This window comes from Lipotes vexillifer, unplaced genomic scaffold, assembly GCF_000442215.2.
Source record: "Lipotes vexillifer unplaced genomic scaffold, Lipotes_vexillifer_v1.1 scaffold83, whole genome shotgun sequence".
NCBI classification, from domain to species: domain Eukaryota; kingdom Metazoa; phylum Chordata; class Mammalia; order Artiodactyla; family Lipotidae; genus Lipotes; species Lipotes vexillifer.
The window spans coordinates 337650-362522 of NW_006799780.1; the positions used below are offsets into that span (position 1 = coordinate 337650).

General features: G+C 42.7%; 1 protein-coding gene across 5 annotated transcripts in view; it reads left to right on the forward strand.

The window, feature by feature from the left end:
• The first annotated feature begins 206 nt into the window (after positions 1-206).
• PDE8B (phosphodiesterase 8B) overlaps positions 207-24873 on the forward strand; it is a 260688-nt gene continuing 236021 nt past the window's right edge. For all 5 annotated transcript variants that reach the window (XM_007471954.1, XM_007471952.1, XM_007471951.1 and 2 more), the window contains exon 1: positions 207-584. In XM_007471954.1, the coding sequence (XP_007472016.1) occupies positions 246-584 (339 nt within the window). In that variant the 5' untranslated portion in view covers positions 207-245. The remainder of the gene's footprint in view (positions 585-24873) is intronic.

A 24873-nucleotide genomic window follows, 5' to 3' on the forward strand; every position in this document is an offset into this window, starting at 1 on the left:
CGCGCTCTCCCGCTCGGGGAGGAAGATGGCCCAGAAGGGAAAGTTGGGGTGACGCGCGCAGCCCCAGGAGGCTTGGCGAGGGGTGCCGCGGCGAGCCCGACGGAGCGGCGGCCAGACAGGCCGGGGGGCGAGCGGTCAGGGCGCTGCAGCCAAGGCGCCCGCCCCCTCACTGCAGGTGGCCGCCGCGGCGCTGGGGCCCGGCGGCCGGGGGCGCGGGCGGGCGCTCGAGGGAGCCCGGCCGAGGGATGGGCTGCGCCCCCAGCATCCACGTCTCGCAGAGCGGCGTGATCTACTGCCGGGACTCGGACGAGTCCAACTCGCCCCGCCAGACCACCAGCGTGTCGCAGGGCCCCGCGGGCCCCCTGCACGGCCTCTTCGTCCAGACCGACGCCGCCGACGCCATCCCCCCGAGCAGCGCGTCCTGGCCCCCCGGTGCCGCCCGCGGCCGCAGGGCCCGCGGTGAGCTGGGCAGCGGCAGCAGCGCGGGCTCCACGGCCCCCGCGGCGACCACCTGCAGGGGCCGGAGTCGCCACTGCTGCAGCAGCGCGGAGGCCGAGACCCAGACCAGCTACACCAGCGTCAAGGTAAACGCCGGGCTCCGGCCCGGGCTGGAAGGGGGCCGCCTGCCCCGTCCGGCGGGTAGGGGGCTCCGGCGGAGTTGAGTGGCCGTGACGTGGTTGGTTTGGGGAGGTTTTCACCAAGGAGGAGTTTACTTTTCATTTATGGGGGTGATGAGGGCCCAGGAAATGTGAGCATTAAAGACCCCTGGAGGGGTCCAGGGCGCTGGTTCTGGGGCACCGGGTGGAGAAGGGAAGCAGGTGGGCTGGCCCGTTTCTCACTGAGGTGGAGAAGGCTGGGCTGGGTCAACTCAGAAGGAGGGGTGGGCATCACTGAGAGCGTTCGGTGGCGAGTCCCATTGAATGAAATTTGAGCTCCGGGCTGGATTTGCGTGGCTCGTAGGTGAATGGTGCAGACTCGGTGCAACGGTACTATAGTGCCCTCGTGTTCAGGTTTTTACCTGGAGACACCAGCCAGGTTGCATGGAGTCTCAGCCACAGGGACCGAGTGTGGGATTTGTGAATGAATGAGGGTGTTTCTATTTTCCGGAGGGATGGAGGAAGAGGACCTGAGTGGAACCTGTTGTTTATCACTTCTTTGGGTTGGCTGCATCTTGGACATAATTGAGAGAATCGGGTCGTGAGTGAGGAGGGTCGGCTGAGCTACAGTGAGGGGAAGTGGTTTCCGTGCAGTGTAGCTGTCTGAAGATGATTCATTCTGCACATACATCTCATCTTTCAGGAGAGTGGAATTTTGAGGAACTAGAAAAAATTAAGTGATTAAAGCAGTCACTACTTATTTCTTAATGCCAGAAGAAAAATGATTATTTTAATAGTGCCTTCCTGTGTGTTCTCAAAATACTATTAAATCCAAGAGGTTTTTCATTGTGTAAATGTGGCCACTGGGCCTTTTATCCTTATATAGCAAACAGAAGGACAATGGCACATCCCACAGTACAGAGGAAAAGAAGTATGTCTCTATGACTGTTAATGTGAGGTAGAATCACAGTTTTTACATGGTCAGTAAATTACCAGGAATCGTTCCATTGATTATTTGGTAAAGGCACGATTGTATAGTTAATACTTGAAAAGTTATTCAGCAACTGGAGGTGGCTAGTGTGAGGAGGCTCCTAGTCGTCATTGGGTAAAGTCAGCTCTCAGTGGAGGGGTGAAGAGAAGGATGACATGTGCTTACCTCAGTCTGGAAGAGCAAAAGGTTCTTTTAGTGAGCTTACTTTAACAGCATCTGATTTTGTAACATGAAGCTTAACTGATGTTTACTTATAGTTGTAGAGTTTCTCTGGTAATAATCATGTAATATAATATGATAATGTACTCATTATAATACAGATACCATTTATTGAGCACCTACTATGTACCAGGTATAAGCTTTCTCTTCTAGCTTTTGAATGTTAACTGCGTATTGATAGAATATCCAAGAACTAGAGACCTGGACTCATGACAGTACAACCTACTAATTGAACATTTGTTATAAAGGTATGTGCTGAACACTTTCTTTTGTTAAGTTTCCCCTCCCTCCCACCCCCACCAGTTCACATAAAGTTACCACTAGGAGTAATTTCAGGGGATTAAAATGTTATATTTGGTGAAATAATTAAATTGGAATTTTATCAATAAAGACGATCCTTTGTCTTCCTGTTGAAAAGGAAATTTGCAAACATGAAGCAGTAGTTCAGAATGGTGACAACTTGTGAACTCTGTGATGCTCTTTTTGGTTTGCTTAAGAGAAATTGTGTATTTTTGCCTTTCAGAGTAGCAAGAATCCCAATTTAGTACCTGGCACCTCTAGCTACTCCATGTTTGTTCAGTGAAAGAAAGAGTAATGAATGAACTCATTCTCTATGTTTTTGTACTTCTCTCAAGAGGCTACTTAGAGACCAAATGAAATAAAAACTGGAGGGAAAATAAGTCCCAATTATTAGCAGCTAGTATGAAGTTGTATAAATATCATTGCTACTTGGCTGAAGTGTTAAAAGGCTTGACCTGTGTACGAATTTAACGTACTTTGCTTTATCAACCAGATTTCCAAATAAGAGCTTATTTCATTCCAACCCATTGCTGGAAATGTTGGACTAAAACTGCTGGTTCAGTTTATTCAACACCAATTTGCATGTGTAGAGCTCAGAAACTATAGCTTTGAGACCAGAATTATTATTTATACAAACCACACAGAATTATTATCACAGAATTATTTTAATATATTTAATAGTATCCTTTTAGGACGTGTGACTCAGTGTTATAGTATCTTTTTCAGTTTTCACATGTTCCATATTCTTTTGTGGATAAGGTAATTTTATAAAGACATTACTTTCATTTCTTTTTAGAAGAATTCTTCTACCTTAAGAGTTTGAGATAGTTGCTAGTCATGCCCCCCCCCCCCAACACACACCCTCCCTTTTCCAAAATGCTCAGGTGGAAAAGTAAAGTCTTTGCCATTTGGTCTTGTTTACAGTGGTGATGGGGTTGTAATAGATTTTTTAAAACTTTCTCTTTGTACATCAATTATAAACCATATCTTCATTATCTCCTTTGTCTCTGGTGTTCCCCAGAGTGCAGAAATGTGTACTTGATTTCTCTCTCTCTTTTCTAGCAAGAATTCATCTCATTAGGCTTTTAGAATGATGAAGCATTATGATGTCAAACATGATGTCGACAGGAACCTTCCTGAATACCTAATTTACAAAAAAAAATGATAAACATTAATAATTCATGTGCAGTACAGTGATATCATGTGGATTTCCATTTCTGGTAAGAAGTTAGATTTGTCTTCCAATTGCTGTAAAAAATGCAGGTTCCTAGCAATTTGTCTTCCTCTTGTTTGCCTTTTTAAAAATAGTACTCCAACAGGAGAATGCTGCAGAATGCTCACTCCTGATATTGTGCCAGTTTTGTAATTCTTGTTCAGAAATCCTCAGAGGAGATGGTTGAACCTCTCCCCAGGAAAATCTGGGGATTCTTACAAGTCTTCTTTTCTCATCCCAGCTGTTGTGGCTGGAGAGGCATCCGGGACTAGGCAGCCAGTTGTAGAAAAGAGTCTTTGTTGACAGTTCAGTCAACTTGCAGCCATCTCTGTGTAGTTTAACTATTTTGTGGATCAGACACAGGAGGTTCTCAGTTTCCAAGTGATTTTGTGCTGGTAGGCAGCCTCACCAGCTCCCCATCTCCTCCATTCATTGTGCTCATTTATTCACGCAGTCAGTATTTGTACCAGACTCTGTTGTACTAGGGGTTCAGGGAATATCCACGAAGTTTGGTAAGCAAAGCCTAATGAGGATGGTCAATCTATTGCAAAAGGGTGTGCCTAAGCCAGTGATTCATTACTTCTGTATTATTCTTTCCATGGTTTTCTGAATCAGTGAGGATAATCCCAAGTTGACAATATATAAAGGGAAAATAAATAGATAATTTTCTGACCTTATGGTAAATAATGAATGAGATTTTATTTCGGGGAGGGGCAGAGGTATTTTGGAAAAAAAAATCATTTTTGTTCTCTAAATCAATATCCTCAAGCTTTAGTGTACAACAGAATTACCTGGAAGGCTTGTTAAAGTACAGATTGGTGGGTCCCACTCCCAGAGTTTCTAATTTAGTAGGTCTTGGGTGGGGCCTGAGAATTTGGATTTCTAACAGGCTTCTAGGAGACGCTAGTTTTGCTGATCTGGGGACCACAGTTTGAGAATCACTGCTTTTAAATTAATTAAATTGACTGTCTGAGGGCCAGAAGAATTAGGTGTGGCCACCTCCAGCAGAGTATATGGTACCACATTGCATGTATTTGGACTACTAGTCACAGCCCTGCCGTCATCTTAGTTTACTTTTACATCTTAGTTTACATCTTTAGTTTACTTTTGTAATGTGCCCCCTGTCATCTCTATCCATGAAGTCTGCCTGGAAGGTTGGCTGGAAAGTCTGTAAGTGGAGAGAGGGCTGGACCACGTAGCCCACTCTTGTTTCTTGAGGTTCAAATTCTCCTCAGGATTTGTTGGGATTTGCAGCTCCTGATGTCTTCCTTTGTCATCACAATCCCTCACATGCCTCTACCCTGCTGGAGCTCTGTCCTGCATGCTGGGAAATTGCAAGCCAAGGAGCTTAAAACAGGGGCTGATGTGACGCCATAGGCTTATTCAGTTCTCAGCTCTTGGAGTTCTTGCTAGTCGTTTTCACCATGTTTATTTGTTTTAATTTTATTAAAGCCCTAGTTTATTTTCTGCCATAGCTCATTTCATCACAATTTAGTGCCCTCCCTTTCTTCCAACACATGAACTATAGTCGTTGAGCAAATTTTCCTAATTTTCACTGCTTTCTTCAGTAGTCATACTAATTTTTAAGAACTATCAGATAATTCTTCCTTTGGACTTTGGTAAATCAGTTCTCAAACCAGAAAGTAACGCAGCAAGCCACTACTTTTCAGAGGTGATGCTTTTCTACTGAGTCCCACGCTGGTGGACACAAGACAGGACTTGGGCTGCAGCAGGACAGGACATGCTGGTGAGGGCCAGACAGCTCCTGTGGTACCAGATTATGATGGGCGAAGGCCAGGAATCAGAATAGGAGGGAGGGAGTGAGCCCTGTAGCACCAGGTGTGAAGACAGAGTCCAGGGTCTGGGAAACCAGCAGGTTTGGAGAGGAGCATGTGAGTACTTAGGGGCCAAGTGGGCAAGTAAAATCGAGAATTCAGGGGCTCAGAAAGATGACAGCTGTTGAACTGGGTTGAGACTTCTGGTTGGGGAAAAAAAAGGGAGATGCTGATGACCAATCAAAGGGCTGTAAGTAAACCCTGCACCTAGGTGAGGCAAGACCAACCAACCAGGCCTTCCTGACACCTGATAAGATGGTATCTGGACAGGAAACAGATTGCATATCCACAAAAGTTTAAGAAAAATAATCTAATGAAGGGATTGATTCAGATGTGTTGGCAAGATGAAAGGAAATCAGCAAATGATGATGAAGCACCCTAAGACTAGACAAAGAGGGTGCTGTTACCACCTAAAAGAAGCCACAGGAGGGAATGGTTATGGGAACCTGAGAAACCAAGCCTATAGGACAGGGAAGCCCCCTTAAGCTGCGGTCTTAAGGAAGAATGCAGTGACTGGAGGCCTGTGGCCTGGCAGGGGGAGCCAAGGGAGTAAGTATCTTCATGCTACTGTTCTCCTTTTCAGGAGGTACCATCTTTGTCCAAACACACTTGGAAACCAGAGGGCAAGGGAGCCCATTGATCGAGGTTTTACAGAACAGGAGAGAATATCCTGACCATCCCCCAGAAGGCCCTCTGTAACCAGTGTTAAAAGATGGTCAGCATCATTAGAGATACCCTGGGAAGCTCAAATTGAGATGAGTAATTTTGATCATTTTCTAAAATAATGGCATTTTTAAAATGGCCACTTAATTTATTGTTTATATTTCCTGTCTGATGACTAATGATGTTAAAGAATGCCCACGTGTCTTGTGTGGAGACCTCCAAGATATTGCTGAAAACATCTCCTCCTCTTTTCAGTTCACTCTCTACCCTGACTCTGCTTAGACATTTTCTTAGTCAGCTTGGGGTGCTATAACAAAATACCATAAACAGGGCAACTTAAACTCCAGACATTTCCTTCTCCCTGTTCTGGAGGCTGGGAGGTCCGAGATTAAGGTGCTTTGTGAGAGTGTTCTTCCTGGCTTCCAGATAGCTATCTCCTTGTTGTGTCCTCACATGGCAGAAAGCAAGCAAGCTCTGTTCTCTCTTTTTCCTCTTAGGAGGACACTAATCCCATCATGGGGACCCCACCCTCATGACCTCGTCTAAACCTAAGTACCTTCCAAAAGTCCTGCCTCCAAATATCGTCAGGGTTTAGGGCTGCAGCATAGGAATTTTGGAGGACACAAACATTGTGCGTAACAGACATGTTTCTATCATTTCCTCTGTTCTTTGCCCACTGACCCCTCTCCCCACAGTCTCAGAGCCCAGAGATAGGGGGTGGGGGTGATAGCACTCTTTCTAGGTGAGAAGTTCCTTAAGTAGGAACCTAGCTTAGCCAATTTATTCTATTTTTGCTCAGTTTTTACTTTCTTGCTCTCTACACCTTCTCTCCACAGCCTCAAAACATTAATAAATGAGTTTTACTATGTGTTTATAAGCTGATATTTTCACTCAAGAATATGTATATTTAAAACATTTAAAAATATTCAAATGTGTTCAGGAGTTCATTTTTAAAAATAGATGTTACCTTACTATGTATAAAATAGATAATCAACAAGGACCGGAACTCTACTCAGTATTCTTTAATAACCTATGTGGGAAAAGAATCTGAAAAATAATGGATATATGTATATGTATACATATCACTTTGCTGTACACCTGGAACTCACACAACATTGTAAATCAACTATACACCAATATAAAGTAAAAATTAAATTAAAAATTAAAAAGAAATAGGTGTCACCATTATCTTACAGTGGAAGTCTGGATACTTATGTTTTAATGGAAAACACCACTTTTTTTTTTTTGAAAACACCACTTTTTAATAAGTTGCAATATAGATTAGTTTAGATTTGGTTGCTAATAGCTTTTCCCCCATTTTCTTTCTTCTCCCACTGGCAGATAAAAGCCAGGCTTTATTCAGGATTTTGATGCTTTATTCTTTACCATCAACTTTTTTCAACTCCTCCTTTCTGCTTTCTCAGGGACAGGTCACAGAAAAATAGTTTAGAAGCTTGTGATTGGTTTAATGAAAATCAAGAGATGATTTTGCTTTCGGATAATCCATCACTGAAAGAAAACTTGTCGTGGTTGTCTCATGTTTCCAAGGCGGTTCCAATTTTCTTGTGTGCTTTGTACATTTTGCAACAAGTTGTGTAGAGTACACGTAGTAACATTAGCTATTAAAGTCTCGCTATTTGTGGAGTACTTTATATGTATGAGCCACAAATTATCATTCCCATTTTACAGAGGAGGAAAACAAGGCTGCAGAGGAACAATACATTTCTCAAGGTGGGGGCTGAAATTTGAATACAAGGTTGTCTGAATCCAACTCCCAAGTTCTTAACCACTGAGCTTTATTGCCTTTTACACAGACCTGAATGCCCAAGCGTAGCTGGTACTGGAATCACAGTTATTTAGAATACTGTGGTAGGATGGGAGGTGGGGAGCAATCAGAGGGCCTTGCGGGTGAGGTTTTTCCTGTTATAGATTCACCGTCACCCTCTCTATTAGCTCACACTGGAGTGTTGTTTTGAGATGAGTGGAGAATGTAAAATGGAGAAAGTTTTGGTAGAACATATTGCCCAGTACTTGGCACTTTGTTAAGTCCTGTACAAATATTAGCTGCTAATAATCTTGTGGTTGCTATGATTTCTGTTTTGGTAATTAAAATGAAAGTTTGCCTATTTAGATTTAGATATTTTTGAAACACATAGTTGTTTTTTATTGGAAGATGTATCCCACTTCCAAGTAGATTGATTTGGCCAATGTGGGTGACTAACTGGATTTATATATAGACATGCTACCCTGAAGCTTTGGAAACCTCTGGGTGTGGTCTGAGTCAATTGGATTTCCAAAGGAGATGACACAGTAGAATCTAGCCAGTCAAAGGCCCAAGCTGGCGTTTGGGTTCCATGACTGTTGGACCTGCATCAGGCTTCTGCCTTTAAAGCTCAGGGCCGGGCTTCCCTGGTGGCGCAGTGGTTGGGAGTCTGCCTGCCGATGCAGGGGACACGGGTTCGTGCCCTGGTTCTGGAGGATCCCGCGTGCCGCGGAGCGGCTGGGCCCGTGGGCCATGGCCGCTGAGCCTGTGCGTCCGGAGCCTGTGCTCCGCAGCGGGAGAGGCCACAGCAGTGAGAGGCCCGCGTACCAAAAAAAATAAAAATAAAAAATAACAAAAAACCCCAGGGCCTTGGTGTCAGCTTGAGGTGGTTCCATGTGGAATTTTTCTTTGGTGTAGACATGTAACCTGAAACCTTAGTCTATAATTGGGCTTAAAGCCATTTTGGAAAAGCTCTGTTGGTTTTTATGTTGTGGCATTTCAAGTGCTGTCACATGTAGTATATTGTTGGAAAAATGATACACTGTAAATCTAACACCGTTTCCTCCTAGAGAAGGTATAATGATTAGCTACAGGGATCCAGTTGCCTGTGTGAGTCACAAAAAGGAGGGAAGACCCCAAATTTTGGAAATTTTTATAGAAAAACTTCTTAGTAAGCTATCACACAGGTTAACATGGATAAAAAGAAAAGTGCCGTTTTCTGACATCAGATCCATAAATAACGTTAAAGCTCTGGACCTGGAAGGTGATGACTTCAGGGTTGATGGGGCTTTTGTCCTCTTCCGAGTTCTGCCGAGGGAGCTTCAAAAGCAGTGGCCAGGTAGAGAGGAAGGTACCAGTTTATGAAGGCCAATAATGACCCAACGGCCCAAACCCCGCACCCACAGGTGGTCTTTGGGTCATATGAGGCATTTTCATTTTCAGCTTAAGAAACTGATTGACAGTCTTGGCCTGTAAGCTGGGTGACTGTGAGGAAAGCAAAACGTGTTCCACTGGGTGATGTTTTAGAAGGATAAGTAGCGTTTTGAACTGAGAGGTAGCTGGAGCTGAAAGTTTCTCTTTTCCCCACGATCTGATACAAACTCTGTCTACAATATCTCCTTTGCACAGTTCCCTCGAGAGAGTGGTACTCAAGACAGTGATGGCCAAATAAAGAGAGAACAGAGCAAAGGATCAGCTTTGTCAGTGGCTGGGCAGGCACAGGTGAAGATTGCCTGGTGCGTGCTCTGGGAAGTGGTGGCTTTGCTCTGTACCGGAGGCTTAGGCAGACAGGGTTGCATGAGGCTTCCTGCCCTCTTCCACCCAAATCTATAAGGCAGGGTCTGCAAAGCCAATTCCGGGACTCCTTACACATTGGACCACCACAGGCCCTCCTGTCCCTGTGGTCGGCTTCTCTGCCCATGTACTCCGCCATACGCGGAACCCAGGTGAGCTGCCACCTGGGTGAAAGCCCAGCACCTTTGCCTGCAGTGATCTGGCCCACTAGGACAGTGAGATGTCAGGACTGGCTGACTCTGATCGTGGAGGCTTCCTCTTCATCCCTTTGGGAGGAACTGGTGAGGGGAAGGGAGCTTTGTCCGCTCCCTTCACCTCCCAGGGGTGGCCATGGCTGGTAGGAGTGTTGCGGGCACATTCTCCTCACCCCTTTGTTGGTTGAGATTTTCAAGAAGGGAAACGGAGGAGGAGCCCAAGACTAGAACCAATTCTGTGTGTCAAAGGTGAGAAAGTTGAATCCGAAAAAAGAATCAGGAAATGCTTTGGATTAATGTAAAAGGTAACGCTCACTCTTATATGCAGATTATATGACAAACATACTTTGTAAAGAATCCAGTTGGTATTGGGAAAGGGTTTTCATATAGAAACAGTGTTATACCTGGCATTTAGGTTTCTAGGTTAGCTCAAAAAAAGTAGTTAGCCCATTATGTGGCTGGAATATATTTACAGTGTTGTGAGAGAAACAAAATTGAATTAGAGCTAGCGTTTCGTTTGTACGCGTGTCCTTTGGGAGAAGTGGGTTTAATTAGAAGGTGATGAAGCAGATGAGAAAGAACCTGTGCATTTCCCTCAGGGGGTCGTTATCCTGAGTGATCCTTGGTGTTCTGAGGAGGTGAGGGGCTCAGGCGGTGTTTCTGCCCCACACTGGTAGGGAGAGAGCTGGGGTGCAGGGGGCTCTAGTGGCTTGACCAGGACCCCGCAGCTATAGGGACTCAGAGCTGCTGCCAGTAATCTTCATTGTTTTGCTTCATCTCCAAAGGCACTGAATGGTCTCGTTTCTTTTAGGCACTTATTTTCTGTTTCATCTACAAATATTTCAGTCTGTATCTTTAAAATCTAAGAATTCTTTGTTTTAAAAAGTCATAAAACCACTCTGCACCAAAAAATTTAATAGCTGCTGTCTTAGTTCTGGCTGCTGTAACGAAAATCCTGTAGACTGTGTGGCTTATGGACAACAGAAATTTACATCTGGAGGCTGGGAAGTCCAAGGTCAAAGTGCCAGCAGATTCGGTGTCTGGTGAGGAACTGCTCCCTAGTTCACAGACAGCCATCATCTCATTGTGTCCTCACATAGAGGAAGGGGTGAAGGAGCTCTCTGGGGTCACTTTTATAAGGGCATCTGCCCTCATGATCTAATCACCTCCCAAAGGTCCTACCTCCTAATATCACATTGCGGGTTAGGATTTCAACATATGAATTGGGGAGGGGCACAAACATTCAGTCTATAGCAGCTTCTTAATATCAATCACATTTTTCTAATTGTCTCTGATTGTCTTATTAATTTTTACAATTTGTTGGTATCCAAATAAGACTCACTCATTGCGATTGGTTGGTTTCTCTCTTAAGTCTCTCTTAATCTATAGGTTCCCCTTCACTCTCTCTTTTTCCACTTGCAGTTACTTTGTTCAGGACCTTGGGTTGTTTGTCCTGTGGATATTCCCCCAGTCTGCACTTTGCTTTTTGCATTCCTGGCATGTGTCTAACATGTTTCCCTGCCTTCTCTGTTTGTTAGAAACTTGCAGTTATTTTTAGAGTTCTGGTTCAATTATGCTCAATTTTGAGGGGTGGAAGTGGGGCGAGAATACATTTTCAGTGATACCATGTTCTTACAGCAGGAAATATGCAATGTTTGCTTTTTTTGTTTCTTGGATTGTTTGTTTGTTTTGTTTGTTTTCGCTGTGACTGTCTTTTAGCTGTGAGGCTAACCAGTATTAACGATCTTTGTTTACATCCATTTATCATTGGGGGTGTCAAATGGTGATATTCCTGTTGCATCCTTTCCTTCACTTATTAGCTGCAACATCTCTAAGAAGAAAAACTTCCTCTCATCAGTTAGTTGGTTTCCCTGGGATACAATTTATATGCGAAAGGCAGGTTAAATGCGTCAATCTTCCCTCTTATTTCCAGTTATCAAAATAATGAGTTGATTCTCTCCCATTCTCCTAAGGTAACAAGGATGTTTCACTTGTTCCTCTGTTTGCTTGCTTAGTAACATTATGAATCAATTTGGTTCACACATATACTTTTTTTTAATTGAAGTATAGTTGATGTACTAATCATATACGTTACAGGTGTACAATATAGTGATTCACAAGTTTTAAGGGTTATCCTCCATTTATAGTTGTTATAAAATATTGGCCATATTCCCTGTGTTGTACAATATATCCTTGCAGCTTATTTTAACACATATAATTGATGTGTGTCAACCCATTGCAGTTCTTATACTTGGATGCTCAAATTGTCCATTTTTGGCTGGAGGGACCTTATTCAAGCTGGTGAGGCATTTTTCTTTTTTTATAAATTTATTTAATTGATTTATTTTTGGCTGCATTGGGTCTTCGTTGCTGCTTGCACGCTTTCTCTAGTTGCAGTGAGCGGGGGCTACTCTTCGTTGTGGTGCGCGGGCTTCTCATTGTGGTGGCTTCTCTTGTTGCGGAGCATGGGCTCTAGGCACGTGGGCTTCAGTACTTGCAGCACATGGGCTCAGTACTTGTGGCTCGCGGGCTCTAGAGCACAGGCTCAATAGTTGTGGCGCACAGGCTTAGTTGCTCCGCGGCATGTGGGATCTTCCCGGACCAGGGCTCGAACCCATGTCCCCTACATTGACAGGCAGATTCTCAACCACTGCACCACCAGGGACACCCGAGGCATTTTTTCTTGAAGAAATAGTTCCAACCAAGTTGACTAAGTTATGTACTTCTTTTATAAACATTCTTTGTAGATGAGGCTTGCTGACCACCTGGAGGTGGAGGCATGACTTGGTGTCTGCTTAGCCATCCCTAGTCATACCAAGCCTCAAACATCACGGAGATTTTGAGGGGAGCCATTGCACAAGGCCTGGCTGCAGCTCCTTTCCTAGGCTCCAGCTCCTAATCTTGGTGGCTATAAAAAGGCAAGCTGGTGTGATGGAAAGATACTCACTGACCCAGGCTTGAGTTCCAACTCTGCCCTACACAAGCTTTGTGGCCTTGGAGATGCTGCCTAACTCCTTGTAAGGTGGGAATAATACACTGTCAAAAGGATTGGTACAGCTATAACAGACGTACGGTCCCTGTAAACCTTCTAGGTTCTCATGAATATGTGTGTGTGAGTCTGTCTTTGAAATTCAGAATGTATTTTACACTTAACAGGGCATCTCAATATGGATCAGCACATTTCAAGTGCTTAATGTCCACATGGCAGCTATTAAAATGGAAGAAGCAAGGAAGAAAGTAAAACTTCACATTAGAGTTCTTTCTTTTCCATTTTCTTTTTTTTTTAATTGAAGTATAGTTGGCATACAATATTGTATTAGTTTTAGGTGTACAACATAGTGATTCAATATTTATATACATTATGAATTGATCACCACAATAAGTCTCATAACCATCTGTCACCATACAAAGTTATTACAATATTATCGACTGCATTCCCTGTGCTGTACATTACATCCCCATGACTTAGTTTTTTTTTATAACTGGAAGTCCGTACCTTTTAATTCCCTTCACCGATTTCACCCACACGTGAGTTCTAAATCAAAAAATTACGATTTGACGTTGTAACTCGACAAGAAGCACAGCACAGTAGTTGTGCTGGTTATTTGTCTCTTGGGTCTCAGCTCCATTCCTGGTTTTCTATATTTTCCTTTGTATTATGGGGGGCTAGAAGCCTGCAAACTGCATCTTCCAGACTTCTTTGCCAGCTGGTCTACTCTTAGATTCTGCAAGTAGGAGGTACTGGTAGGAAATTGGGATGTGGGAGAAAGGAGGCAACGATAGCAGTGGCTACTTCTAAGTGGCAGTGGTACAACTTTCACAGTGATGGTGCCAGCATCACTGATGAGTACAAGTATGGGCTTGTGGGTACCAGCCCAGGGGGTTAACGGTTTCTGGTCTCTGGATGTTACCCTTTCATCTTCTGTTTCTCCAGTTTTTATCTCCATCTTCTTTTTGCTCTTCTGTACCTTCCAGCACCTCGTAAACAATTCTCTACACCAATCTCCTTCTACTTACGTAGAGGATCTCCTACATATGCAGAGGATTTTCCGTTTCTCCCACTGGACACTTGGAGTCTCAGGTCAGAGAGAGCTAGGTTATAATCTCTGTGCCACTTACTTTGTTCTGTGGCTTAACTTCTTTAATTTTCAGTTTCTTCCTCTGTCTAAGGAGGATCGTAGAAGTAACTGCCTCACAGAGTTGTTTGAATATATTATACACTCACTCACACAGACACACACAGACACACGCACACACACACAGACACACACACACACAGACACACGTTGTTAGCTTTGAACATAACTCTCAATACGTGTCTGCAAGACACAAACCAATTTTTGAAGGCTCATCATTTAACATTTTTTTATTATGGAAAAGTTCAAATATATACAAAAATAGAATAGTATAATGAAACTTCATGCAAACATTACCCAGTTTCAACAGTTATAAAATTAAGGCTATTCTTTTATATATACCACCCACTCTTCCCCCTACTCTGGGATTATTTTAACGCAAATCTAAAACATCATCTTATTTCAGTCGTAACTATTTCAGCACATAACTTTGAGGTAAGGACTGTTTGAAAAACAACCATAATACTATTAGCATATATAAAAGTTAAGATAATTGCTTGATATCATCAGATACCAAGACAATGCTCAGATTTCCCTAATTAGCTCATAAATGTTTTTGTTTTTAAAAAATGTTGTTTGAATCATGTTGAAATAAGACCCACCAATTGCAATTGGTTGATATGTTTCTTAAGTGTCTTTTAATCTGTAGGTACCCCTTTCTCTTTTTTCCCCTTAAGATTTGTTTGTTGAAGAAATTGGGTCATTTGTCAGGCAGAGTTTCCCATAGTCTGGATTTTGCTGATTACAGTCCTGTGGTATCATGTACCCCATTCTTCTGGACCTATATTCTCTGTATATTGTTAGTTAGATCCAGAGGTATATTGGTTGGTTGGATTCAGGCTTATTTATTCAGACTTCTTTATAGGTAGTGTTGTGTACATCCATTAGGAGGCATATAATGTCTGGTTTTCTGTTTTTGTGATGTTTCATGATTGATGCCTAGATCCATTAATTCATTAGCGTTGCAAAAGTCTGTGGTCCATTCTTTCTACAAAACTTCCGGGATGCTTCTATAAAGAGAAACTCCCCTCATCAACTATTTGACTATCCTGAGGTACAGTTCATATGGGAAAGATGGGGTAAATGCTTGAGACTTCTCTTTTACTTAGCAATTTTCAAAATAGTGGTTTGATTCCCTAGCATCCTCCAAAGATAACCAGTGATGTTTTTAGTATTGTTATAAACTTATCAGTTTATAAATGTCAGCTGTGTCCCAGTCAGTTGCAGTTATTGTTCCTACTGATGCTCAACTCATCTATCTTTGGCAACTGGAAGTAGCCATGTTGTCTCCTAGTTATCTCTGATAGGTCGTTTTCCTGATGGTGTGACAGGATATTCCAGTTTCATCATGTTCATTCCCTGCTATGGAGCTAGTCATTTCTCTCAGGACCCTAATTCTTCTTATTGAAAGATGGTACTTAGAGGCATGATCTGGGCAGTGGAGTGACCATTGCTAATGGACGGGTCATTGTCTCCTGGCTTTTTAAGTGGACATAGACAGAAGATAAATGTTTTTAAAGATAAAATGCATCATGAGTTTATACTAACACTTCCAGTTCAGATTTAGGACCTTTTCTTTAACCTCATCAATCTTAACATTATTTCCTCTTCCCATAACATAAATCCTGGTTCTTAACAACACCAAGATAATTCCTCATTTGTTCTATCCCACAACACACATGCAACAGTCTCAGAATCATTGCTGAAAAGTTTAGTATTTTTTCCCAGTAATTTTTTACATTAGAGTATATCCTACTAGGGATGTGTTTTGAGTCATTTGAATGTTCCTTTTTATGTAGCAATCCTATTAACAGTGGAATGGTGATTAATTCAATACAGTTACATTCATTTGTTTCATTTTACTTTTGATTTGCTCTTTTTAAAATTTGATTTTTTTATAATAATGTAAATTATTTACAAAGTAAATACAAAGTAAAATCTTTATGATGTGGTATATTCAGAGAAGTTTAGATTTTATCCCTGTCTTCTACATAGTATGCCCTCCATCAAAAAGTAACTATATTTAAAATGTTTGTGCTTTTTATAATATTGTTTTAATTACATACAACCATGTTTATATCCTCCATTTCTTAGATAAATGGTAGCATACTAAGTCACTTTTCTGCATTTTGCTTCTTTCGTTTAACAATATATCCTAGAGATCACTGCACCATAATTCATAAAGATGTTCCTCATTCCTTTTTATAGCTGTATAATATTCCATTGTATGGCTTATTCATCCAGTCTGCTATTGATATTTTTTGAATTATTTTTTGCTATTATAACTGTTGCTGAAGAGAATGGTCCTATGCTGATATCTTTTCATATTATGATATCTTATTTTTAGTGCAATAATGAAATAATTTTTTTTCCAGAAAGGGCTTATTTATCTAATCTGGGACATTAACTTCTGCCCATCATATAGAGAATTTCTTTGGGCCCTTTAGTTCTCTAGAAATTGTAAAATAGTAATGTAGTTTTTTTTTTTTTTTTGCGGTACGCGGGCCTCTCACTGTTGTGGCCTCTCCCATTGCAGAGCACAGGCTCCGGACACGCAGGCTCAGCGGTCATGGCCCAGCTGGCCCAGCTGCTCCGCAGCATGTGGGATCCTCCCGGACCGGGGCACGAACCCGTGTCCCCTGCTTCGGCAGGCGGACTCCCAACCACTGCGCCACCAGGGAAGCCCGTAATGTAGTTTTTCTCAAGCGTAAAATCTCTAGCAGAGGGTTCTTTGTGAGTAAAACCTGCTTTTTTCTGTTTTTACCCCAGCTATAGTTTCGCTTTCATGGAGGTGTGAGATCTTTGAGAAGAATTTAGAGGAGGTTGGTCCTCTCAATGGTAAATGTCTGTTGGATACTGTAATTCTCCTCACCTTTTCATGGCAGCAAAATGGTTTCGGAAGAGTCGTAACTGCCTTTTCACCTTCACTTCTGTCTCTCCACTTACCTTAAAGTTCAGCAGTTACATTATCATTAACCCTGTCAATACCCACAGAATACACCCACAGGCGGCTCAGCATCACTGATTGTTTTAAAGAATTCCCTTGCATCTTCATGAGGACTTAGAACATAATTAATACCTTATCTTAATTTTTAGTCATCAAGACCTAAAATCAAGTTTTTTTTTTTCCATTTTAGAAATTGAATACACAGATGTGTATTCTTTCGTATGTTTAAAAATGTGATTCTCTTTTCTGTGCTAGAATCACATATCTGATCTACAGATACTTTTACTGAAGTGCTTTCTTATGTTAATGTCATTTGTAAATTGATCTTGTTTTTTTTCCTTATACAGATATATCAGCTTTATCAGTGAGCAATGCTTAGGGTGGCTTCTGAGTTGTATATGAGTGAATGAGAAAGTGTGATGAAGTTGGGGTGGCACAGGGGAAGAAAGAGAGAAGCAGGGGCGCTATCAAGAGAGAGAGCAAACGTGTCAGAATGAGACAGATTTTGGGGGTGCAGATTAGAAACTGAAAGATGGAGAAAGTGATATAAAAAGTGGCTGTGTGCCTGTGCATATCCAGAAGAGATACTCTTGAAAGTAGAGTAACTTTATTGTGTGTCACGAAAGAAGAAAGACAGAGTTGTTTACCTGCCTCAGTTTAGGAGAGAGAAGCAAGGTTGGGTCACGGTTCCTTCTGCAGGCCATCAGGTGGTGCTGTCAAACTAGGGCAGCTTGGTTGTCAAACATGCAGAAGCGTTAGAGTAGATTGGTGCAATTCAACAACAGTTCATAAATATTTATTGAGAGTCTAACTGAGCATCAAGCCCCTGTGTTAGATTTAGGATACAAAGATGAATAAGATGATCCCTTCCTTAGTGGAGTTTATATTCTAGTTGGGATGGGGAATGACATACAAATGGGTACAGGCATACCTTGGAGATATCTCAAGTTCAGTTCCACACCACTGAAATAAAGTAACTATTGCAATAAAGCAAGTCACATGAATTTTTTTGTTTCCTAGTACATATAAAAGTTATGTTTACACTATACTGTAGTCCAGTAAGTGTGCAAAAGCATTATGTCTAAAAAACCAAAACACTTTATTGCTAAAAACATGCTAACCATCAGCTGAGCATTCAAGTCATAATCATTTTGCAGTTATAACATTGACGATCTCTGATCACAGATCACCATAACAAATACAATGTAAAGTTTGAAATAGTGCGAGGATTAACAAAGTGTGACAAGAGACATGAAGTGAACAAATGCACTGATAGACTTGCGCAGTGTAGGGTTGCCACAAACTTTCAATTTGTAAAGAACACAATATCTGTGGAGTACAGTAAAATGAAGCACAATAAAATGAGGTATGCCTGTATTTATTGCTGTGTAAAAATACCACAGATTAAGTGGCTTAAGATACACAAATTTGTTATTAGTTTCTGTGGGTTAGGAATCCAGGCACAGCTCATCTATGTCCTCTACTTCAGGGTCTCTTACAAGACTGTAAGGTGTTGGCTAGGGCTAGGTCTCATCTGAAGGTTTGACTGGCTTACTGACATGGTTGTTGGCAGGATTCAGTTCTTCAATGCCTTTCACACTGAGAGACTCTGTTCCTTGCAGGCTGTTGGCTATAGGCTACCCTCAGTTCCTTGCCACATGGAGCAGTCAGATATGGCAGCATGCTTCATCAAAACCAACAAGAGATGGGCTTCCCTGGTGGCGCAGTGGTTGAGAGTCCGCCTGCCGACGCAGGGGACATGGGTTCATGCCCCGGTCCGGGAAGATCCCACGTGCCGCGGAGCAGCTGGGCCCGTGAGCCATAGCCTCTGAGCCTGCGCGTCTGGAGCCTGTGCTCCGCAACGGGAGGGGCCACAACAGTGAGAGGCCCGCGTACTGCAAAAAAAAAAAAAAAAAAAAAAAAAACCAACAAGAGAGCATCTTTTATTTTATTAAATTAATTAATTTATGTATTTGGCTGTACCAGTCTTAGTTGCAGCATGTGAGATCTCTGTTGCCACGTGCAGGATCCACGTGCAGGATCTTCAGTTGTGTCATGTGAGATCTTCAGTTGTGTCGTGCAGGATCCTTAGTTGCAGCATGTGAACTCTTAGTTGCAGCACGCAAACTCTTAGTTGCAGCATGTGGGATCTAGTTCCCTGACCGGGGATTGAACCCAGGCCCCCTGCATTGGGAGCACGGAGTCTTAGCCACTGCACCATTAGGGAAGTCCCAAGAGAGACCGTCTTTTAATAAGATGTCAGTCACAATCTTGTGTATCTTAATTACAGGTGTGACAGCCAATCATCTCTGCTGTATTCTATTGATTAGAAGCAAGTCGCTAGGCCAGCCCACACTCAAGAGGACAGGATTCAGAGGGGTATGAATACTAGGAGGTGGGAATCATTACGGGAGATGCTAGAGTCTGCCTGCCATACAGGTGTTTACTATAGTTTGGTAATGTCTGAGAGAGGTAGGGTTCTGCAGAAGCAAGAAGGAAGAGCATCTAACCCAGCCTGGCATGGAAATCGCCTCTCAAATAATGCAAACTTGAGTGTCACCTTGAACGACAAATAAGGATTAACTTGGTGTGTAGATGGTAATAGGGAGAGGAGGAAGGAATTTTAAAACAGAAGGAACAGTGTGCACAGACATGGGAGCGGGGTGGGTGAAATAGGATGGTATGTCTGAGGGCTACCATTCAACAGTTTAGTGTAAACTGTGGGTGGAAGACATGAAAAAGAGTCAAATATAAGGCAAGGGCCAGTTTGGGGGTTTCTCCTTTGCCAGGCTAAAAAAATGAGGACTTTATCAAGGGGATCACAGGGAAGGTTTTAAGCAGGGTAGTGACATAGGGTTGTGGTTTCTTGATCTGGGAAGATTGTGGGAGATTGACTTTGATAGCTTTTACAATAATTCAGGCAAGAGATAAAAAGGGCCTGGATTAAAGTAGTGGCAATAGAGTGGAGGGAATACATTTTTATTTTTTAAATTAGGAAGTGATTTGATGTTTGGATAAGGCAGAGGTGGGAGATGGAATAATCTGGAGTGATGCCCAAGTTTTGGCATAGTTTTGTCAGAACATCCTTGCTGGGGGCAGGGGAGAGAGAAATGGGAAGACAGAAAGGATGGGTGGAAGGAAGAGGTCTATAAAGTGTGTTTGTAAATTTATGTAGGTTTGTAGATTTAGTGACTGACTGCAGAGGAGCTTAACTCCGTATATTCTTTACAATGTTTATGTTCTCAGTGTATTCAATGGAACTATGTAAATTTACTTTCTAGTCAAACCATATGCCTCAGTGATAGGAGGTAGAATCAAATACAGAATTCATTTTCCTTGCAAACAGTTTGATAAAAGAAAAGTTGGTGTTAGAATTTTAGTAAGCCTAGACTGCTGGTGGGGCCCCCCTGTCCAGTCCTGTCTAGTGCTTGGAACATTGTAAGTACTACTATTTAAAATACTACTACTCCAGAACAAGTACTACTCCAGAACACTTGGTACAAAGTGTCATGTCACTGACTTTTTCTTCAACTGAGTTACAATTCATATAACATAAAATTCACCACTTTAAAGTGTATAATATAGTGGGGTTTTTTTTTGTTTTGTTTTTTTTGCAGTACGTGGGCCTCTCACTGTTGTGGCCTCTCCCGTTGCGGAGCACAGGCTCCGGACGCGCAGGCTCAGCGTCCATGGCTCACGGGCCCAGCCCCTCCGCGGCATGTGGGATCTTCCCGGACCGGGGCACGAACCCATGTCCCCTGCATCGGCAGGTGGACTCTCAACCACTGTGCCACCAGGGAAGCCCAATATAGTGGTTTTTAGTACATTCATTATGTTGTGCAACTATCACCAATGTCTAGTTTTAAAATATTTCCATCCTACCCAAGAGGAACTCCATACCTATTAGCAGTCAGTCCCAATTCCTTATTTCCCCAACTCTTGGCAACCGTTAATCTATTTTATGTCTCTATGGATTTGCTTATTCTGGACATTTCATATAAATGGACTCATACAATATGTGGCCTTTTGTGTCTGGCTTCTTTCACTTAGCATAATGTTTTCATGGTTCTTCTGTGTTGTAGTATGTATCAGTATTTTATCCCTCTTTATTGCCCAATAATATTCCATTGTATGGATATACCACATTTTGTTCATCCATTTATTCATTGATGGACATTTGAGATGTTTCCACTTTTCGGCTATTTTGAATAATGCTGCTATGAACATCCTGTACAGGTTTTTTTTTTTTTTTTTTAGAGTTTATTAATTAATTAATTTATTTTTGCTGTGTTGTGTCTTTGTTTCTGTGCGAGGTCTTTCTCTAGCTGTGGCAAGCGGGGGCCACTCTTCATCGCGGTGTGCGGGCCTCTCACTATTGCGGCCTCTCTTATTGCGGAGCACAGGCTCCAGACGCACAGGCTCAGTAGTTGTGGCTCACGGGCCTCTGCAGCATGTGGGATCCTCCCAGACCAGGGCTCGAACCCATGTCCCCTGCATTAGCAGGCAGACTCTCAACCACTGCACCACGAGGGAAGCCCCCTGTACAGGTTTTTGTATGAACATATACTTTCATTTCTCTTGGGTATATAGTAGGAGTAGAATTGCTGGATCATATGATAACTCTATGTTTAACTTTTTGAGGAACCATCAAACTGTTTTCCAGTGCAGCCATATCATTTTACATTTCTACTACCAGGTATGGAGGGGGGTGTCTCTATTTCCCCACATCCTCACCAACACTTGTTACCTGTCCTTTTTATTAGAGACATTCAGGTGGATGTGAGGTAGATCTTATGGCGATTTTGATTTGTATTCCCCTAGTGGCTAATTCAAGGTTGTTTTAAAGAATTAAACAAGATACCGTAGGTGAAATCTGATACGAATTTGGATCTCAGTTCTATGCTAGATTCAGGGAACCCCCAGAATAACTGTGTTAGTGCTTCTTGTCATTTTTATTTGTTCTGTAGCCTTTTAGCTCAGGAAGGCAGAGCACAGGCCTAACACCCACACTGGGCTTTACGCTCATGTAATATATTCATATACCCAAGTATGCCAGAATCCCCTGTGGATTCTATCCCAGAGCTCTAGAATCACAATCCAATGGGCCAGGACTTCCCTGGTGGAGCGGTGGTTGGGAGTCTGCCTGCCAGTGCAGGGGACGTGGGTTCGAGCCCTGGTCCGGGAAGATCCCACATGCCTTGGAGCAACTAAGCCTGTGAGCCACAACTACTGAGCCTGCATGCCACAACTGCTGAAGCCCGTGCACCTAGAGCCCGTGCTCTGCGACGGGAGAGGCCTCCACAGTGAAGAGTGGGCCCTGCTCACCACAACTAGAGAGGGCCCACGTGCAGCAACGAAGACCCAACGCAGCCAAAAAAAAAGCAAGTTTAAAAACCAGATTAAAAAAAAAAGTCTAACGGGCCCCAACCTGTGCATTAGAAAAAACCTACACATTTGAATCACTGCCCCAGTTCCCGTCTAAGAGAAGTAGTTGGTAGGATTTTGAGGAAAGGCAAACAACTTGGGGTTAAGTGGCACTTTCTTTTGCTGCCACAGGAGGCGCCATTGAGTACATGCCATTCAGATCTCACAGTAACACCTGAGAGGGTTAGTCACCATTTTTACAAGTGCAGAAACTAAGGTTTGGATTTGGTTCAGGAGCTTAGTATCAGTATGAAATCTTTGGAACACTGGAATTAAATGTAGGACCAGGTTTCCGGTTTGGGCACAATGAGCCACACATTGTGTGTTGGTTCTTGATATTTGTTTTGCTAATTTAGAGGGAATGGAGGTAAAGATAATTCCCAAATGGTGGCTCATGCAAAATTCATGTGTAGTTGTTTTGGAATGCGTATTCTACCTGCTCACGTGAATGCAGATGCAGCTGCCGGCTGTGGAAATTCCCAATACAGCAAGTTAAACAAGCCAGGCTGTGAAGACCCAGCTAAAAAAGACTTGGAGACGGTCTGTGGAAAACTGCCCTTTCTACTTTTCCAGTTCTTATTTTGATTAAGTAGCATTGCTTTGTAGAAGGAAATAAAGTTCCTAAGGAAACATTCTTTCTTTAGGCTGCCTTTTCCCTGGTTATAGTGGAATGAATTGGATTTATGCTTAAAAGGAGGGAATTTAAAATCACCTTCTTTTCTAGCTTCTTTTGTATGATAATCAGAGAAGGTAGGAATGATAATGGTAATAATGTCAAAAGGGAGCTCTGTGACAAAAGATTTTGCTGCATGTTAATTCAGAATTGATTGCAGTTGTCAAAGTTGCATCAGTCAGGGAAACAATTCAACTCAGATGGTTCTAATGAAAAGACTTAAATGGAGAAAAGGTGTGAGCAGAGATTAGTGAAGACAGGAAACAATGAGGTGCCCCGACTAGCAACCGTGTGTAGCCCTCACCAGATCTAGGGCCGAAGGGGCCAAGAGAGGAGAGAGCATTGCGGGCCGTAGGGCCCCTGGCAGGAGCTGTGCTCATGATGGCACCAGCTATTTCCAGGCCAGGGCGCTGAAGCAGGGAGGAGTGGGGAAGAAATGCCCCAACCTCAGTTTCGTCTCGTCCTCCACTGCCTTGCCAGCGTGAAGCCAGCTGGGAAAGGAGGCTGGGGGTGCAGGCTGCAGAGGTGAGCTTCCCCGGGTACGGAGCAGTGGACGGGGGTGGTGGGTTGCAGTTGGAGACCAGTTTGCACAATAACCAACTATTTTACAGTGAGCACATTCTATTTTTTGTTAATTTTAGAAGGTGTTATTTTGGAGAACGTTGAGAAATAGTGCAAGTATAGAAAAACGTCTGTTTCTCATTTTTAAAAAATTCCACTCTATTTTACATTTACTCCTGCAGAAGCTTGTTATCTTTTAGGTCATAACTTTGTTATGAAGTCTCTTAAACTTTGCACATTTTTCTTATTTTCCTAATACATTTGTGCATATCATTATACAGTGATAAGCCTAAAACAGAGGGTGCCATGCTTTCATAATTGGCAGGGGGTGATTTTTAAATTTCCCTTTTCAGATGAATGCATAGATATTAGTGAATTATTCTAAGGTGTTCACTGGTCTTCAAGTCAAATGAGTCAAAGTGGAATTTAATTGAGCATTTTTGTAACCCCTAGCTGAGGGGAAGTTGCAGCGTGTTAAAGACATCCAGATAGCCACATATGTCTCCCTGCAGACCCAGCTGGGAGCTATTCTGCTTCATACATTGATGAGATATGCTGACTTGCAGTGTTGGTGGTAACCTAGTGACCTGCTTTCTCTGTCATCCTGTATGTAATTCTTCTAGGTCTAAGTAAAGGGCAGATGAAGGTCTGTGTCTCTGGGTGCCTATGGGGTTGCTAGGAAATGGGTTTCAAAGTGCTTCATGGTGATGCAGGAGGTTGAACTTTTTTGTGAAGGGTTGTCATGGAAACCAAGTACATCATTGCCTTGTCTGACTAATGTATCTTTTAATGATAAAAATTGTAATCCAGGGTTAAGGGATTAAAAATGATAAAAAAGTGAAATGATAAAACCTGTAACTTGAGGGGGAATGCTGCAAGTAGCACATCTTTTGAATCGGAAGATTTCACTGGCAGTGTAATTCAACGTTGGTCGGGGCTTGGCTGTGTGAAGTGATGGGAGCTAATCAGTTTGTTTTCCTTCTTGTCTTCAGAGTAAGAAAACCATGATTTCACCCTGTGGCTTTTTGCTGTGGGGTTTTATTACCAACTCCAGCTCCTGAGCTTTTATGCGAGGTAGAAGGCAGCACACCCACACTGTGAGTGCCAGCGAGGTTGCCAGGGTCAGTTCTTTGGTTGGTTGATTGGTTTTACATCTCCCTTACCCTGTCCAGCCCCCTTCCCCCAAGAACAGGCCTGTGGGGTGACGGTGATAGCCCTACTTGCTCTTTGCTAAGCAGTCAGGTACCCGCACATACCTGGAACAGATCCTGGAGCAGAGTCTGCCCTGACCTCCTGTGGTTGTTTTAAGGGCCCTATAAGGAAGCGAGATCCTCCTCTTCTGCAGATTGAGGACAGAACCTTCTAGCATTGTAGGTATGATGAATGCTGCTTATATTTTGATCACTAGCTTATTAGGATAAACTTTCAAACGAAAGTACTTAGGATAGGAGAACTGAACTGAAAAGAGACTTTAACACTTTTTTTTTTTTTTTTTTTTTGGTATGCGGGCCTCTCACTGTCGTGGCCTCTCCCGTTGCGGAGCACAGGCTCCAGACGCGCAGGCT